This window comes from Rissa tridactyla, chromosome 3 (assembly GCF_028500815.1).
Source record: "Rissa tridactyla isolate bRisTri1 chromosome 3, bRisTri1.patW.cur.20221130, whole genome shotgun sequence".
Classification (NCBI taxonomy): domain Eukaryota; kingdom Metazoa; phylum Chordata; class Aves; order Charadriiformes; family Laridae; genus Rissa; species Rissa tridactyla.
In genome coordinates, this window is record NC_071468.1 from 90,715,589 (window position 1) to 90,732,549 (window position 16,961).

A 16,961-nucleotide genomic window follows, 5' to 3' on the forward strand; every position below is an offset into this window, starting at 1 on the left:
TTAGGGGAGTTTTGCTTTTAAATTACATCACACACACACAGAGCGTATGTGCGTGTTTATATACACACACACAGGGCCACGAAGATCATCAGAGGGCTGGAGCACCTCTCCTATGAGGACAGGCTGAGAGAGTTGGGGTTGTCCAGCCTGGAGAAGAGAAGGCTCCAGGGAGACCTTATAGCAGCCTTCCAGTATCTGAAGGGGGCCTGCAAGAAAGCTGGGGAGGGGCTGTTTGCAAGGGCATGTAGCGACAGGACGAGGGGCAATGGTTCTAAACTAGAGCAGGGTAGGTTTTGATTAGACATTAGGAAAAGTTCTTTACAATGAGGGTGGTGAGGCAGTGGAACAGGTTGCCCAGAGAGGTGGTGGAGGCCCCATCCCTGGAGACATTCAAGGCCAGGCTTGATGAGGCTCTGAGCAACCTGATCTAGTGAAAGATGTCCCTGCTTACTGCAGGGGGGCTGGAGTGGATTACCTTTAAAGGTCCCTTTCAACCCATTCAATGATTCTATGATATATATATATACACACACGTATACATGCATAAAAGCTGTCATATATTGGTTATTCACCTAGCTTCCCATGCTACTTAAATATTAAAGCCAAGAGTATTTTTTTTCCCCTTTTGCTGTCACGTCTTATCAGTCCTTACTCCCAGATGTTGCTCTGAACCCAAAGCCTCCTTTTCAAACCCCAGATGATGGTAAGGGCCCGAGGCCACCCAAGGCTTCCCTTGACCCCTCTCTTTGGAGGGGTTATGAGGGGGACGGCTCATTACCAAGCTACGTGTACCTGCTCAAAGGTGGGCTGCTGCCTTTATCCCCCGCCCTCCTGGGTGCCTCTCTAACCTCGCACTTGTCGCCTCCTTCGGTTACACCCACCCGCCCCTTCAAACCCGAGATGGCGGCGTCAGGGCGTTGAGCCCCCCTCAGTCCCCCCTGCAGCGCTTTAACCAATCAGCAGCCAGAATGTAGCCTCCCACCAATGAGGAGAGAGGTTGCCTCCCGGCCGCCGCCAGCCGCTCGTACCAATCAGCCGCTGTGGCCCGTCGAGGTGGCAGGTTGGGTAGCCAATGGCTAAAGACAAGAGCCCGCCTCCTTGTCCGCCCCGTTGCCGGGGCAGCCGCTGGCAGTCGCCTCTTTAAGCGTAGCGCGGCAACCGCCGGCGCGTCCGCCCGGTGGGCGGGCGGGCAGGTACCGGTGTGTGGGGCCAGGCCGGGCCCGGTGGGGGTGTCGTGGGGCGGAGGGAGGAGCAGCAGCAGTAGCTGGGGCGGGGGCGTTCTTCCTGGGGGCTGTGGGACTTGGGAGCGGGCACGGGGCTAGGCCCAGGCCTAGGCTTTGCCTCAGGGGGGCTGGGGGCGGGGGAGGGCTCGGATATGCAGCTGCGGATCTTACTCCCGACGTGCTGCTGTGAGCCGGGCTGACCGGCTTGGTCCCGGGGCAAGTAGCGGGGAAGGCGGCTGGGCCCCGGGACTCCCAGCGTTGGAGTTCAGGCGCGGAGGAGAGGCCTTGTCCCCAGCGCTGGCGGGTCTCAAGCAGCAGGCCTTCCAAAAAGCAGTGTGTGCTGGGCCACAAGTGGTCGGTCCCTTTCCTAAGAAGTCATTTATTTTAGGGTTAAATGGTTGCACTTGAAATGTACTCTCACGTGTAGTCATTAGCTGTTTTAAAAAGCGTTAATTAAAAGTAATGTTCTATGTGTTCCTTAATATCTTCTCCCCAGTGAAGGAAAATCCCTTGCTTACGGTTTGGGAACTGGAGAGCTGCTTTCGGGAATGGCTAAGTTGAACTAGGTAAGTCTACATACACACGAAGTATAGGTGGAAATATGAACAACAGCATGGGACTCCTTGGTAGAGGATTTAGAAACATAATCTCTTTTCCTGGTTGTAGGACTGGCCTGTGTATTACCTATTTGGACGACTGTTTCTTCATCTCTGACCTGGGACTTATAGCAACTTTTTAATTTTGAGATCTGCTGCTGAAAGTAACGCTAAGTATTACTGTCGCAGAGCCAGATAAATTTAACACTGTCTTTTAAAACCACATAGCATTTTAATTCACCAGAAGCTGGTAAACCTAGAAGAGATGCTTACAGTTAAGTCAGCAGCTGCAGAAAGCTTCCCTAATAAAATATTTGCTCCTCACTAGAACCTCTTTAGTGCGCGTATATTTTGATGTGAACAAGTAAATTATTTTGCTCCTCTATTTTCTGGAAAAACTACAGTATTTGTATGTGAAAAAGATGGGTGGAGGAAGAGGAGGGAGACTTAATTTCTTTTGAAGTTATTCTTTTTTCTTAAATTCAGTACTTTAATAATTTGGATTGATGCTTTTTTACTTGCCTGAAGCTGGCTCTTTCTTGTGCTGTCTGTCTCTCAGAATAAGTAGAAAAACTGAGTGGACCATTAGAGGTCAGTATTTGTGCTCAGGAAGTGTCATGTGGCTACCAGTAAAAGCATCTAGCTGCTTCTGCTCTTAGAAGGGTATTATGATTGAAAAGGACTTAAAAAGTTTTATGAGTCTTGCATTACAGAACTAGGCTCCAGATGTACTTTAAGAGAAGAATTACTCAGTAATTTACCTTTCTCTCTTTTGCTTAATATCTGTAATACAGTAGTTCAATTTCTGTTTCTGTGATTTACTTAGAAGCGATAGGGAGACAGTATTCTGTCACCATTGCAGTTGCTTTGTGTTCCCTGTTATGTCTGTCACATCCTTCGCAGTGACCTGGAGCTTGACTGGTTTTTGCAATAATAAGCATGTTTTCAATACAAAATATGTAAATAATAGCAATAGTAGAAGTTGCTGAAGTGAAGGAGTAAGAAATTCTGGAAACAAAACTGTTTCTAAAGTTTGTACGAGTCCCAGATTTACTTCATCTGTTCTGTACTCATCTGATCTTGATGCATGAGGCTTCTAAAAGCATGAGTGGAGCTGTTAGAGGGAGAGGCTTGGGGTTTTGGGGGTAGGAGGGAGCTTACTAGACCCACTGCTGACGCCCCATGTTTCACTCCTCACAAACTTATAAAATGTACCAGGGGAAAATAGGTATCTTTGTGGATCTTACACGAGTTGAACTTATTTTATAATCAACTCAAACTAGCTGGTAACAATTGAAAAGTCAATGAACCAAAGCGCTTCTTAATTACACAGTCCTTAGGCAAACTGAAGTAAAACTCAAATATCCTAGTGATTCATTCGTTCTCAAGATGAACTGTGTGTTCTTCATGTTAATCAAGCTACATTATAAACTGGTGGAAAACTGGATTTGGCAAGGCTTGATAGACTAAGGTTTCTTGTTTTGTATAGAAATTATGATAATATTACCAATTTATAAACCTGAAAACCATCTGAAGATTCAGAAAATGTTTTTGGCGATGTCTCAAGGAAGCTTTTATTGGTTCACCTTTTTCAATTTGTTTTCAGTCCATTGCTTTTCAAAGTACTTCCAGAATGCATCACAAATTACCGTTCGTTTATGTTGCTATATGTCAAAATGATACTTAGCAAAATATTCTCAAAAGTGGGGATTATCAGTACAGAAACAATGGCTAATCCTAATCCTCTAGTTCTTACAATTTGCCTGTTTGAAATACAGTCAGTTATGAAAAACATTCTTAAAAATTATTACCTCTTCAGTGAACACTTGTGGGACTATAAAGTAACTGATCAGTTTTAAGCCAGTAAATGAAAGTGAGTGTTCTTGCTTTGTATATATAATTAGACACCTTGATGATTGAATTGTAGGCGCTTCTTTTTTTCCCCTAAATGCAGACCCATTTGTTTTCATTCATAATTGTTTTTCTTCTCAAGAAAAAGTCTGTGCATGATGATTTCTTTCTGTCCTTCTGTGTCCTGAAGGCAGAAAAAATTTGGGTGTACCTTGGCGATATTTACACTGTTGGAGATAGTGTAATCGCCCCCATAGCATAATCCCTGCCTCCACACAGGGCTTGGTTAACACCTCTAGAAGTGGTGGTGCCTCTAACACTGATGTGCCCGCTCCAGGAGGACTCCTCTGGATGCTACATGTGGCCCTGGGACAGACTTGCATCCAAGTCACAGACTAGGTTGCTTGAATTCCCAGCAGTTTGTTTTATTCAGCTTGTTGTTAGGAACAAAACTGGGAACACAGATGCAGAGCCAAAAACTGATTGTTAGTCTAACTAAAATCTTAACGGGCTAATCGAAGACTTACTATTAGTCCAGATACTAACACAGTTCAAGCTATATACAGTGATGATGATATAGGCACAAGCTCTAGTGCCAAACCCTTTCTCTGGTGTTGTCTTCACCCACCCACTCTCCCTCTGGGACTTGGCTGGCTTCAGCTGGCAGGGGGAATTCTTTACAGCAAGTCATCAGTATCCCAAATCCTTCCCTGCCAGGGGGAGAATGGTGATGGTTTCTTTCTCCTTGCCTTGGGTCCATTTGGGATCATTTTTGTGTCCTTGTTAACACACTGTGCACCTTGCTCGTTATTCTATTCTGTTCTGTTCAACTCTGTTCATTGATTCATGATTCCACATTACATCTGAATTTATTACATGTGGAGTCATTTACATATGTTGAGTACTTGTTCTTTGTTCTATATGTTGCCTCAAAAACTGGTTTTACCCAGCTCCCAAGACTGCATCCTGTCGGTGACCAGTAATTAAGCACAGGTGGGCTGTTATAGCTGTTACGGGGGTCCAGTATTGTCCTGTGTTTGTGCTTTCTGGCCCCTGCAGTCACCCATACCTGTACTCCTCTGCTGCATTTTTGCACAAACTTCTTGTTATTGCTGTCTGTTAGTTATAAACATAAATGTAGGTGGTAGACACTTGTACGAAGCAAAAAGCTCAAACAAATTAGATAAGTCCCCTGGTTCTTAACTAGTTTTGTTGCAGTTAAATAAGCTATAGCAAAGCTCCAGGCACCCAAGATGAGTTCAGACAAAGTCTGACGGGTTTTGTGGTCCATGTTGTTAGCTAGAAATGGAGCCTTTGGAGCCTGACTCCTGGAAAACGTAATCCAGGAGTCCAGCACAGACTGGGATCTACCTGGCTGAGGAGCAGCATTGTGGAAAGGGACCTGGGGGTCCTGGTGGGCAACAAGCTCAGTATGAGCGAACAGTGTGCTGCTGCGATGAAGAAAGCCAACAGGATGCTGGGTCGCATCAACAAGGACGTCACCAACAGAGAGAATGAAGTTGTTATCCCACTTTACTCAGTGCTTGTCAGGCCACACCTGGAATACTGTGTTCAGTTTTGATCCCTGCTATACAAATAAGATGGGGACGGTCTGGAGAGAGTCCAGAGAAGAGCCACCAAGATGATCAAAGGACTGTGAAACCTGCCTTATGAGGAAAAGCTGAGAGAACTGGGTTTGTTCAGCCTTGAGAAAAGAAGGCTCAGGGGAGACAAATATTTATAGGGTGGCTACAAAGAAGGTGGAGACTGCCTTTTTACAAGGAGTCACATGGAAAAGACGAGGGGTAATGCGTACAAGTTACTCCTGGGAAGATTCTGATTGGACACAAGAGGAAAACTTTTCACCATGAGAACAATCAGCCATTGGAATAATCTCCCCAGGGAAGTGGTGGATTTCCCAAGATTGGACACTTTTAAGATTCGACTGGACAGAGTGCTGGGTCATCTTGTCTAGACTGTACTTTTCCCAAGAAAGGTTGGATCAGGTGATCCTTAAGGTCCCTTCCAGCCAGGTATTCGATGATTGACAACACCACACTTTATGTGGGTTACAAACACGACTACTGTTTGGAAAATTTTTTTCAGTCAGGATGACTGTAATAATATGAGGTCTGTGTTACAGCCTTACAGAGTACTATTTTTATATTTTATATTATTTTAGTATTTAAATATATTAGTTTATATTTTATTTTATATTTTTTGCATTCCCTGAGATTCTGTCCTGTGGAGACAGAACTGATGCAGTCTTGCCTATGCACCCTCTAGAGAACAGGTTGTCCCCAAAATTCTGCCTGTGTTTCAGTTTGGTCTTGGTTTGCTCTTCAGGGAGAAAAATAACATATATTCTGTGCAGATGTTTTTGAGGCCAGGACTCGGGAGTGGAGCTGTTTGGGAGTAGTGATGCACCCTGATATGTTCTAATAATCTTACATGATCTTAGTTTTGCATTTATGAACATATCTGAGGATCTTCATTACACTTAAAGACAAACAAGGTAATACAATTATGGTTAGGTATATACTTTTGAAATATCTTTAATAACTGCATTATTTCAGAAGAAAAAAGAACAGTCATTACTGATCGTTTGAATGTTCACAATAACCAATACCTTCCATCTCTAGGACAAGTGATCTCAAGCATAGCTTGTCTTCTTTCTGAGCTTTGCAGTGCCATTTTAGTTTTCATCAGAATCCTCTCTGACATAAGTTTTAGGCACGTGATTTATTTGAACCACTTCAAAAATACTTAGGTGCTTAAAAAACATTATTTTGAAAAGTTACTCCCCAGGTAAAGACAGACACTCTCCTCCAAATAATTCAGTATTAATTTCCCAGCAGCTGCCCAGTTTAGAAATATTTAATCCTCTAATTCCTTCTGTATAGATTATGAGGGCAAATGGATTCCAGTCACTTGAAACAGTTGTGCTGACAGTGAACTAGGCCAGAAAACTTCAATTTGTAACGAAGCCTGTCTTGGGAGCTGAAACTTCTGTTCTCCTTGACTATGCAATTCTCCATGTATAGACAGTGGAATAGAAGGCCGAGAAGCATGCTATGTTTATTTTATTGGGAAATAATATAGTGAAAAGCTTACAGCTCATTTACAGGTATGTTGTAAAAGAGTTATGATTGAAAGCTGCTCAATTCTTTGTGTGTAGTTTGCTTTACCATTTAGAAATGGGCTAGGAGCTTCTGTCACTCAACAGGCAGAACTGATGGCCTCTGATGCAAGTCCTGTCTATTCACCCATTAGATGCTTGATGTCCTGAAGTTGGATTGAAGTGAGATAGATGGTGAAATAAGCTTGAGAGAGAGACAAAAAACATGGGAGGCTGAGCATAGACAGTAAAATACTTCTTAAACTGATGAGAAAATTCTTTTCACTGGGAAGGTGAGGAAAATTTTAGATACATTTGTTCCATTATATTCTCAGGAAGTGTCTCCAAAAATGCAAATAAGGTCACTTTACTTTGAGATTAGGGGATTTTTCAGTTTGCTGCAGGAGTAGTCCTTCTCGGTTTGTACCTGCTGCGGATATAATGTTTACCGTATACCAGCACTGCGGTCTCTCTTAGCAGATATGAAAACCCCAAAAGGCTATATCTGCATTTTCCTATAAAGCACGTGACACAAATTTGTGTGCTCCTACCAGTTCTTGAAGGCATGAAACACTAAATGTAGGGTACGAGATTACTTTCCGGGGCAAAGACTGTGATATATAGGTACAGTCTCATTAGCAGTTAGGGACAGAATGTCCTCCAGGCAAATGGGAAAAGGGATTTATTTAACATCATTGGAGTGTCAGAAATAGAGACACGGAAGATTTAGTCAAATTCTACAAATATCTCAATTCTAGTTACACAAATAAATTGTTAGTTTATTTGGTTAAAAAGCTTTTAAATAGGTTTACATTATTTCCTGAATAGTGCCAAGCTTTCACTTGTCTTCTGTTTTGTTTTTCCAAATGCTTTTCCCTGCTGTCTAACCTGGGAGTAATTCCTTATTCTAGATTTAGCCGTGTTAATTTTCTTATTTCTCTTTTGGGGATGAAGCGCCTCAAACTACTGAGTATAATACTAGTAGCATTCCTAGAGGGATGTCTGTTACATTTAATATAAATAATAAGGCTAATGTAGCACAGCACATGGCAAAAGGTTATAGGAATCCTGAATAATTTTACAGGTTTTTTTACCTATCTTTAACAGCAAAACCATTCTCACTTTTTTCATCTCTCTAAATTGTTACAGAAAAAATGCATTCTGAATAATAACAACTGCTTGCTGAACTGAACTGCAAAGATCTCATGCTTTGGAGATGAAGATGATAAATCCAAGGAAATAATCCAGCTGCTGCCATTGTGACAACTGAAAAGTCCTTTGTGTCAAAATGAACAGTCTTTGAGAAAAATCTGGGAAGCGGTTAAATCTGAAAAATGGGAGAAAGAGTAAGGAGCCCAGATTCTGAACACGACAGGAAATCAGATGGGGATAAAAATAGTGACTCCTATTATTCAGATGAAGATAATGCATCTCATTCATCTGGCCAGTCGCCAACACTAAGCTATCCGTCTACAAGCCAAGAAAAAAGAGATCACAAAACACAAACTTCAAACAGCCTTGTACACTACCAAGGTAGGTAGATAGCAGAAACTGCTGCTTTGTAACTGCTCTAAAGAGTTAATTATCTTTGAAAACTGAAATAAAAGTGGGAAACTACCATTCTAAGAGTCTACAAATAAGGTTCATGTGAATTATGCTACAGATGGCAGGTAGACTGTAACTGCTCTGTTGAAAACTGAAATTAACCTGTTCCTGTATTAGGAGGATTTTTGGTCATTTTCAGAATTATTCCTATTTTTCTCAACAAGTGAGTTTGGCTCTTATACTAGCCTTTTGTTGAATCATGCTGATGATCCTCTCTTTCTGTCTTTGACAAAAAGACTCGAGGCCAAGGACTCAAGGCAAGTCTTTACTATGCAGTCAGTAAAAGAGAGACGATTGTTAACATTTCTCTGACAAAATACCCTTAAAGATATCCATCTTGTGGAAGTCTAGTTGACTAAGCTTTACAGTGTAATACTGGGTACTTTCAAAAAAACAAACAAAAGACCCCTAATGTGGTAAGACAGAGAAAATGCATTTGGTGAAAGTTAATGTGGAAATTCAAAAGAAAGTTTTTCCTAGTCCTTCCTTGTGGGTAAAATACCTCCAATTTGAGATGAAGTAACACTTTGAGCTCCCTCACACACAGCTCACCTACATAAGGTGCTTTCTTGGTTGAGATTGTGGGGAAGTGAACATCCCTACAAAGGGGAGAGAATGGTTATACAGGTCCTGGGCTGAAGTAGGGGTGTGAAGCTTCTCTGCCATACTTTGACAGCTTGTTCTAAATAATTGCACACGTTTTCTGGTGAAGTCGGAGCATATCTTGCCTTTCTCAGGCAAGTGCTCTATTCCATTCGTTAGGTGCTTGATACTGTATGAATGATTTGGCCAACATTATGACCTAGAGCGCGCTAGAAGATATAACCATAAATACTGAAGTTGCCCAGGGGGCATATCTCTTCAGATCCTTGACAGTGTTGGTGTCCTGGTGCAACCGGTGGCATCTTGTCCATAGCAGTCATGGGTTAGCTTTCTGGGAAACAAAAATTGTGCTATTTAATTTGGAGGGGGCAAACAAATGACTAGTTCTTTGATTACATAGTCATAATTGAACACAATTATTCCATGAAGGTATTGTGAATGTCATGTTGTTCTTGAAAGACACTATTCTTCCGTAGTGCAAACTTGGTATCAGAATTTTCTGTTCTGCCCTAAATGTGGAGAAATTCTTGAAGGGGTTGGAAGTCCAGGGTTAATGAGAATTCTCTTAGTTGGTCATAGGAGTGGCATCATTCCTGCAGTGCATGTATTAAATAATCTTTTCACACCTGAATGTGACATAAGTATTTTTTGTAAAGGGAAACAAACCCCTTCTTTTTGTTTGCCCAAGCTGTGGGGAAAAAAAGAGCATTATGCAGAAAACGAATGAGTATTTGTGCAAAATGTTTAGAGGAAATTATAAGAAAATATTTTAAAGCTGGGTTTTTTTGGCTGTAAAATATTGTCTGTAGAATAGAAACATGGTGAATGCCAAAGGGTCGGAAGAATTTGCTGTCACACACGCTCACTGTCTGTGTATAGGTAGCTGCACTATTGCTGTATCCCAGCTTTCAAACCTGAATTATAAGCTGCTGCTCAGTATCTTTCCTCTGAACACTGCTGTACCTTAATGAATTATGCACTCTCTATATAGTCAGTTGTTTTAAGAGATATTTTTTGTGAATTATAAGCGTCATTCCTTGAGAGGCAAATAAGGTAGAAACAAAATGTTTAGTTTTTATCTATGGCGATGATAATAAAATAATAATATTAGAAAGGAATGCGAGTGATGCATGCTAGTAATCAGATACGGATACTCTGTGAAAAATAACTTGTGATACAAGAATAAACTATTAACGTAAGAACTGAATTTTCATGGGATTTTTAATTTTGCTTTGGAGGCTTTTTGCATTGAGCCTTTGAAATCTGCTGTTTTGTCTGTAAGCATGGCAGCTGGATTTGAAAATACTACTGCATTTGTCTGAGAGAATTACATCTTGCATAATACATAACTAGCTAATGCTCGGCTAATTGTTGCCATTTTAAAAGCATTTGATAATATTGTATGCATAAGAGTACAGTATTTCTAAAACATTTTAATAAACATCATCAAATATTAACAAAATATGAGTGTTGCTTCTGATACAATTTGCAGATGATTACTTTACAGTGGTCCTATGTTTATGGCTGCAAATATTACCTCTTACAGTAGATCACAAACATAAATCTCCATTTTTTTTTTATCTATCAAAAGGAACATAAGTCTATCATATATGTGCCTTTTATTGTCTGGTTTGAAAGCTGCAATCTCTGCTAAGTATTGTAAAATTTTTTCAGGCAGAGCTTTATTCCAAGAAGGATGTCTGAATAGACAAATTGCATTGTCTTATAGTAAACATGCTTTTTATTTTTCCTTTCTTAGCCACAAAGAAATTGGGTTCCAAATATGCACCAAGCAAAAGAGGGACACAATGGGGTTTCCGTTCTCAGAGCCTCACTAGGGATTCTCCTGCAAAAGATATAGATCTTGTTACAAAAAGAGTTCTTTCTGCTAGGCTGCTGAAAATCAATGAGCTCCGAAATGAACTGACTGAACTCCACATCAAACTAGATGAGCTGCAGAAGGAAAACAGGGCACTGAAGAGGCTTCAGCACAGGCAGGAGAAAGCCTTGAATAAGTTTGAAGATACGGAAAACGAAATTTCTCAGCTCCTTGCTCGGCACAACAATGAGATTAGAATATTAAGGGAGCGCCTACGAAAATCTCAAGAGAGAGAACGTGCAACTGAGAGACGGCTGAAAGATTCGGAAGATGAACTGTACAGAACAAAAACTGTCTTGCAGAAACTGAAAAAACTGTCTGCAGATAAGCACCTTGCCGAAAGAGATGACCTGGCAAAGAAACTAGCCTACGCGGAGAGCAGGCTAGAGGAGAGTGAAAAAAGAATTAAGGTGAGATGACTTTCTTTTCGTAAGAAATTCTGGTACAGATATTTCTTACCATAGTGAGCTTCATGAATTGTATTTTTTCACAGTTGTGGAGCAAATAGAAAAATGTTCTTTTTTTTGTTTTTACACATAAGTAGCATCAAGTAAATTATTTCTGAGGTGATTATATACTTACATACTTGGTAGTTGTGCATTCAAATTTCTATTTACAAATTATATACAAAATTGTTAAATTAAGTACAAAATTCTTGGTATTTTGTCAGAATATGTACTGTGGACATGTGCTTTTAAGTGTTTTTATAACTAGTAATAATGTTTCAGAAATGCATGCATCTATAATACAACTTCATGCAATCTAATTTATCATCTGGGAGGGGAAGCATTTGTTAAATATTGACTGGCTATTTAGGGAACTGTATACGAAAATTCTAAAAAACATACGTATAGTAATTCTTTTTCAATTTTGTGAACTGCATTCATGCAGTGTTTGATTGTCCACTATTCTGCATATCTGAGAGCTGAGCTGAACAAAATTACAGCAATTTTTTTTTTAATACCAAAATGAGCTTTGGAATGTTTTATGGGTATGCATTTTAGGAATTTTGTGCGATATATTTTAATTTTGTTCAGCAGAAATGTTTACATCTTTGTAAGCCTGTCTAAACACGTCTACATTGTAAAACATGTCTAAAACCTCATCTTATTTAGAAATAATTGTGTTGCCACTATTAAACTGTTGGTAGCTGTATGTAATACTATTTTTAGCTGAAATTATGTTGGTCATTAAAATGGTGTTTAAAATTTAGTGTCTATATTAGTAATTAGACCTAAATTACATTACAGAGATAATAGATCTGGAAATACAAAGGATTAATCTGGAAACTAGGCTTTCATAAAATAAATACCAAGATATAAACTGCTGAGCTACCTAAATCACCTCACCCTGTAGTGTCACTATCTGGCATCTGTAGTTTTATTATCAGGTATTTCAACGTTTGTAGTATTGAATAATGTGAAAATGAATCATGCTCTAAAAAGTAAGGGATTTTTCTTACACTTTTTTTCCTTCTCTCATCATCTCAGGTTCACTTAAAACAACTATTGCAAGGTGAGGGTGTGTGAAGGAAAGCATGATGACAAATTTGTTTCTAGTAGAAAGGTTAAATTTTTTTTCTTGTATTCTTCTAATCCTGCACTTTGAGGGAGGCATTCTGTTTCTTAACCATCAGTTTGAGATTTGTCTTAAGAGATGGGGAGGTCCATTGCGCCAAGAGCCTTGCAGAAAGTAGTGTGTTCCCATTATGTCCTCAAATCACCTCTCAATACTCCAGAAGGATGAGCTGCAGCATTTGCAGGTGCCCTGTCTGCCCCCTCAAAGTTAGGATTAAGGGTTTAAATGTATTTAGTGTTACAGCAATGGTGGAGCCAATATCTGAATCCAAAACACTGGTTTACTGTAATTTGTTAAAAAAAAAGTACTTCCATTATTAAAAAAAAATATTATTTTATTTTAATTGAAGGATCTGGAAAAAAATCTTGAATTAAGTGGTAGCAGTTTTCAACGAGAGTTACATTCAAAGAAAAAAAAGATGCATGAGGTTCAAGAAGAAAATAGAGTTCTCCAAGAAGAGCTTAATCAACTTAATCAGAAGCTGAAGGTAAAATGTGAAGCAATACAAGCTGCTAACCATGTTCTAGCATTTTATCTTTGGAACTATCTGTAATCAGGTTTGAATAGTTTACCAGTGATTGCACTCTCTGATGCGTACTTAATTGTATACTACATATGAGTTCTTTTCCTGCTTTAAATTGAAATGTTCTGTGCTCTGACCCTACGGTGTTTATAACAAGAATGTCTCTGTGTTAATCATTATTGTTAGCACTAGTTAAGAAAAGCAAGATCAAGTACATAACCAAGCATTGCCATTAAACCACAAGATCTACTGGAAAATTAGGTTTTGAAGGCTTGATTTTTAAAATTAAATCTGCAGGTATTTACAGTACTTTATATTACTAATGTACTTACATTACAGTGGGTTTGTGTAAAGATTAATTTCATGTATTTGTGATACCCACGTGTGTTACTAAATTTGTGCAAAGGTTTATTTGCCTCCCCCCACTCCATCGTTGCCTGAATTCTAAATTTCAGGACTGAAAATATTGTTCTACCTAGTCATTTTATCTTTAGAAAAAAAAATTAAATAAGACTTGAACTGAGGTACTTATTTTCTAGGAAAATTTCCTTGAAACCCCAAGTCTCATGCATATTTAGATAGTGGAGATACACCAGTTTACCACCTTACTAGCTGTCAAGCAAGTAGCAGTAGCATCACTAACTCAAAAACTTACTTTTTTAGAGTGTTTTAAGCCTGACTTGTTAGTTGAGAGTTTGATATTTTGAAAATATTTTCATTATTGTATGACTGCTGATAATTCACTGTTCTATGTATTTTATTCAATAAATGTAATGAAAGAAGAATATGTCTCTGATGCCGCGGGCCCACCCTGTGACAAGTAACATTGCTAGCACTGAAATGTTTACAATACTGAAAATGCAGTTAGCAATCCATGCTTACATTGTAAGTCTTATTCAAGTTTATGGAAACATTGGCATTTAGTTTTGTTTTCACTGGAGAGATGCTTCCCTGCACCCCTCAAGATTATTTTGCTAATGAGTTTTTTTCAGGGGGGAAGTTTTGTCTTGCTTTCTTATAGCGTAGGAAAAGTTAAGAATGTGATTATTCTCCTTAAAACATTGGACATAGTTATTATTGATTGCTTTACTCTGTTCTATTTACAACATGTATTTTTAACTTAATTTGCAGCTTTGCTATATTAACTAGTAAATGAAACATTAGTAACTTACTCTGTTATTCCTACCTTTTTCACTCACAGGAAAAAGAAAGAGAACTCGAAGCAAAAAATATATATGCTAATCGTATGTTGAAGGTATCACCAAGAAAAGACATGGATATCATCCAAAGAAAAAGAGGTAACTTATATAAAACAATAAAGGCAGAAAAATTAATAGCGACACTTTTAAATTACTCTGCTAGGTTATATCATTCATGCCATTCAGTGTTTGACCCTACCGCTGCTTGTTCAAGAACGTTTACTTTCTTGCACTGCTTTCAACACAGCACTGATTACAAAGAAGGGCACGTTGTTTGACTATTCTGTAACTGCAGCAGAACCAAAACCCAGAACTTCGTCAAACAGCATTCTTAACTCCTTTCATACCAGATGTTCCTGGGTAAAGGAGGAGGGGAAGACTGTTTAGTAAATTCTCTAATAGATCATAGATAATATGTATATGACAATAAAGTACAGAAGCTTTAAAAATATGTAACTTCCCTGCTATGAATATTTTAGTTATGTTTTTTATTTACTTTTTACTAATTCAAATTTATTGTCTGTCAGACGAGCTGCACTCTTTTTCCTGCCCAAAGAGTACATATGTCCCAGAACATAATCTTCTAAAAGTATCAGTGCAGTGATTTCTTCTGGTGTGACAAGGCAGCCTCAAGCCTTATGCTACCCCCATAAATATGTGTGTATATATGTGTGTGTGTGTAATGTATTTAACCTATTTTCACTCGCTCAGTAGAATCTACTTGTCAGAAGAAGCAGGAATTTATGGGACTCTTTTAAATATTTAATGCCAGCATTTCAAACAGTTTGTCTGCTGCTCATTTTTTTTATAGATAACGTTACTATTATTCTATTTAAGGTTCAGATTTTTTAAAATGTCATTCCATAGAGATAAGTGTATGTGTTTCAAAGATACAAACAAGTGAATTTTAATTTTATGAGGTTGCTTCTTTACATGTAGCTTCTGTGACAAACAGTAAGATGAATGAGATATTTTGTGGGGATTTTTTTGAAAAATATTCACTATACTGTAATGTCTTTATAAGTAGCTTTAAGGTGGGTTTTTTGGGGGTTTTTTTTCAGTAGAAGTTTTGCATGCAATTTTTTTTATTAGCTTTTACAGATGCTGAAAACAACTATGTGAAACTTGTCAATGCTTTCCACTTCCATTGGCTCTGATACTGTCTTTTATTTTTGCTGCAAATCATTAAAAATGAGAGATAGGTATATTGTGGGATATTTTCAAGTGAAAGCATTACTTGATTAGTTTGTATTTTCCACAGGCAACAACCAAAATATTAAAAAAGGTGCACAGCTCACAAAAGCCGTACAGACCAGTGGATATTTCTCACCAGTAGAATTTCTTCCAGAACCAGAACTTGTCTGTGGTGACACAGTAAACAAGAAAGAAGGAATTCTTCCAAAAATAGTGAGTTCCATAAAAATTTGATACTTGCTTCAGATAACTCACCTATCAGACTGAAAGTTTAATGCAGAGCTTGTATTTTAGAAATTATGTGGGAATATACAAATATAAATAGATAGAAAATATAATTTAGAAAATATTCTGTTCTTTAACAGAAACTCTACCCTTACAGAAATATCATGCTCCATTTTTGTGACACTTAGTTCATTATATTCTAGGTCTTACTGATAATCATTAGCTCCATTTGGGGTTTTTTTTCTGCCACTGTCATTAGTTCATCATATTCTAGGTCTTACTGATAATCATTAGCTCCATTTGGGGTTTTTTTCTGCCACTGTCATTTCTTTGAAGTTTTTAAGACTTCATTTTGGTTTTCTCCCCTTTTCTTTATTTCTAATGCTTATTTGAGGAATCTGTTGTAACAGTGCTGGCTGCCTTGTCTTTTTGCTTTGGTCTTAATTATGGTTTCTTTTACTTTCCAGATTTATTTCACAATGCATAAATCTAACACTTCCTCTTATTGTCATAGTGCTGGTATTTCTTCTGTCGTTTTTCCAGCTTTGTGAATATGGTTGGAATTTTTTGTTGTTTTTCCATTTCCCTTTTTATTACAAAATAGTACCATTAGAAGTATTGCTAATGCTTCTGTGACCTCAGGCCAAAATCAGAAAGATTTCTAAGGTATTACAAATCAGAATGATACAGATTCTGGTACAAATTGTACAAATTCTGATTACATAAGGCTAGGCCTATTTGTCAGAAATAATGCTCTGATTATGGTCACGACTGGCTTCCTGACAGGGCTGAAGCTTTTTCATGACTGTTTCATTCATATATTCTCTCTTCCAAAATCCTTTCTGTAAGTGTGGATGTAGTTTAATATATGCATTCTTCCAGCACATACTGAGTTAGAACCACACAGTTGGTACAAGTGCAGCTTGTACCAGTTATATGTCATGTTACAAACCTCTCTAGGTTGTATATGGCTATGGCTACTGCTTTACGTAACGTAAGTTAGATTTGGGAAGCCTGTGCTTTCATCAGTTTTCTAAGTCAAGCTTTTTAAATACCTGGCTGCCATCTCTTTATGAAATTGTTTTTGTGTTGGTTTGTTTGGGGTGTTTTTTTTTTTTTAATATAATGATGATAATCTTTTACATGAAGGGAAAATACGTGAAGTTGTTTTAGCTAATAGTTATATTTTTGTTGTTCATTAAGTAGTAACTGTTTCTCTTATTTTTCTTAGAAGTGTATTTCAATCTAGACGCTTATTTTACTCTAAAATAAGCACAAGCTACAGAGTTAGCGTGCACATGTTGGATTATACTGGCTTTCTCTTCACTTCATTGCCACTTCTTTTCTGTGTTAGTGATTTTTACTGC

The 16,961-nt window shown here is 38.5% G+C and overlaps 1 protein-coding gene across 9 annotated transcripts in view; it reads left to right on the forward strand.

Moving 5' to 3' along the window:
• Positions 1 to 1,094: 1,094 nt before the first annotated feature.
• The window catches only part of LCA5 (lebercilin LCA5), a 60,249-nt gene continuing 44,382 nt past the window's right edge, over positions 1,095 to 16,961 (forward strand). For 2 of the 9 annotated variants that reach the window (XM_054195350.1, XM_054195352.1), the window contains exons 1-6: positions 6,574 to 6,797; positions 7,938 to 8,321; positions 10,756 to 11,285; positions 12,803 to 12,940; positions 14,178 to 14,274; positions 15,437 to 15,582. In XM_054195350.1, the coding sequence (XP_054051325.1) occupies positions 8,123 to 8,321; positions 10,756 to 11,285; positions 12,803 to 12,940; positions 14,178 to 14,274; positions 15,437 to 15,582 (1,110 nt within the window). In that variant the 5' untranslated portion in view covers positions 6,574 to 6,797; positions 7,938 to 8,122. Of the gene's footprint in view, positions 1,200 to 1,380; positions 1,790 to 1,889; positions 5,704 to 6,573; positions 6,798 to 7,937; positions 8,322 to 10,755; positions 11,286 to 12,802; positions 12,941 to 14,177; positions 14,275 to 15,436; positions 15,583 to 16,961 lie in introns of those variants that run through there. The other 7 variants (XM_054195344.1, XM_054195347.1, XM_054195345.1 and 4 more) reach the window with 7 other exon arrangements.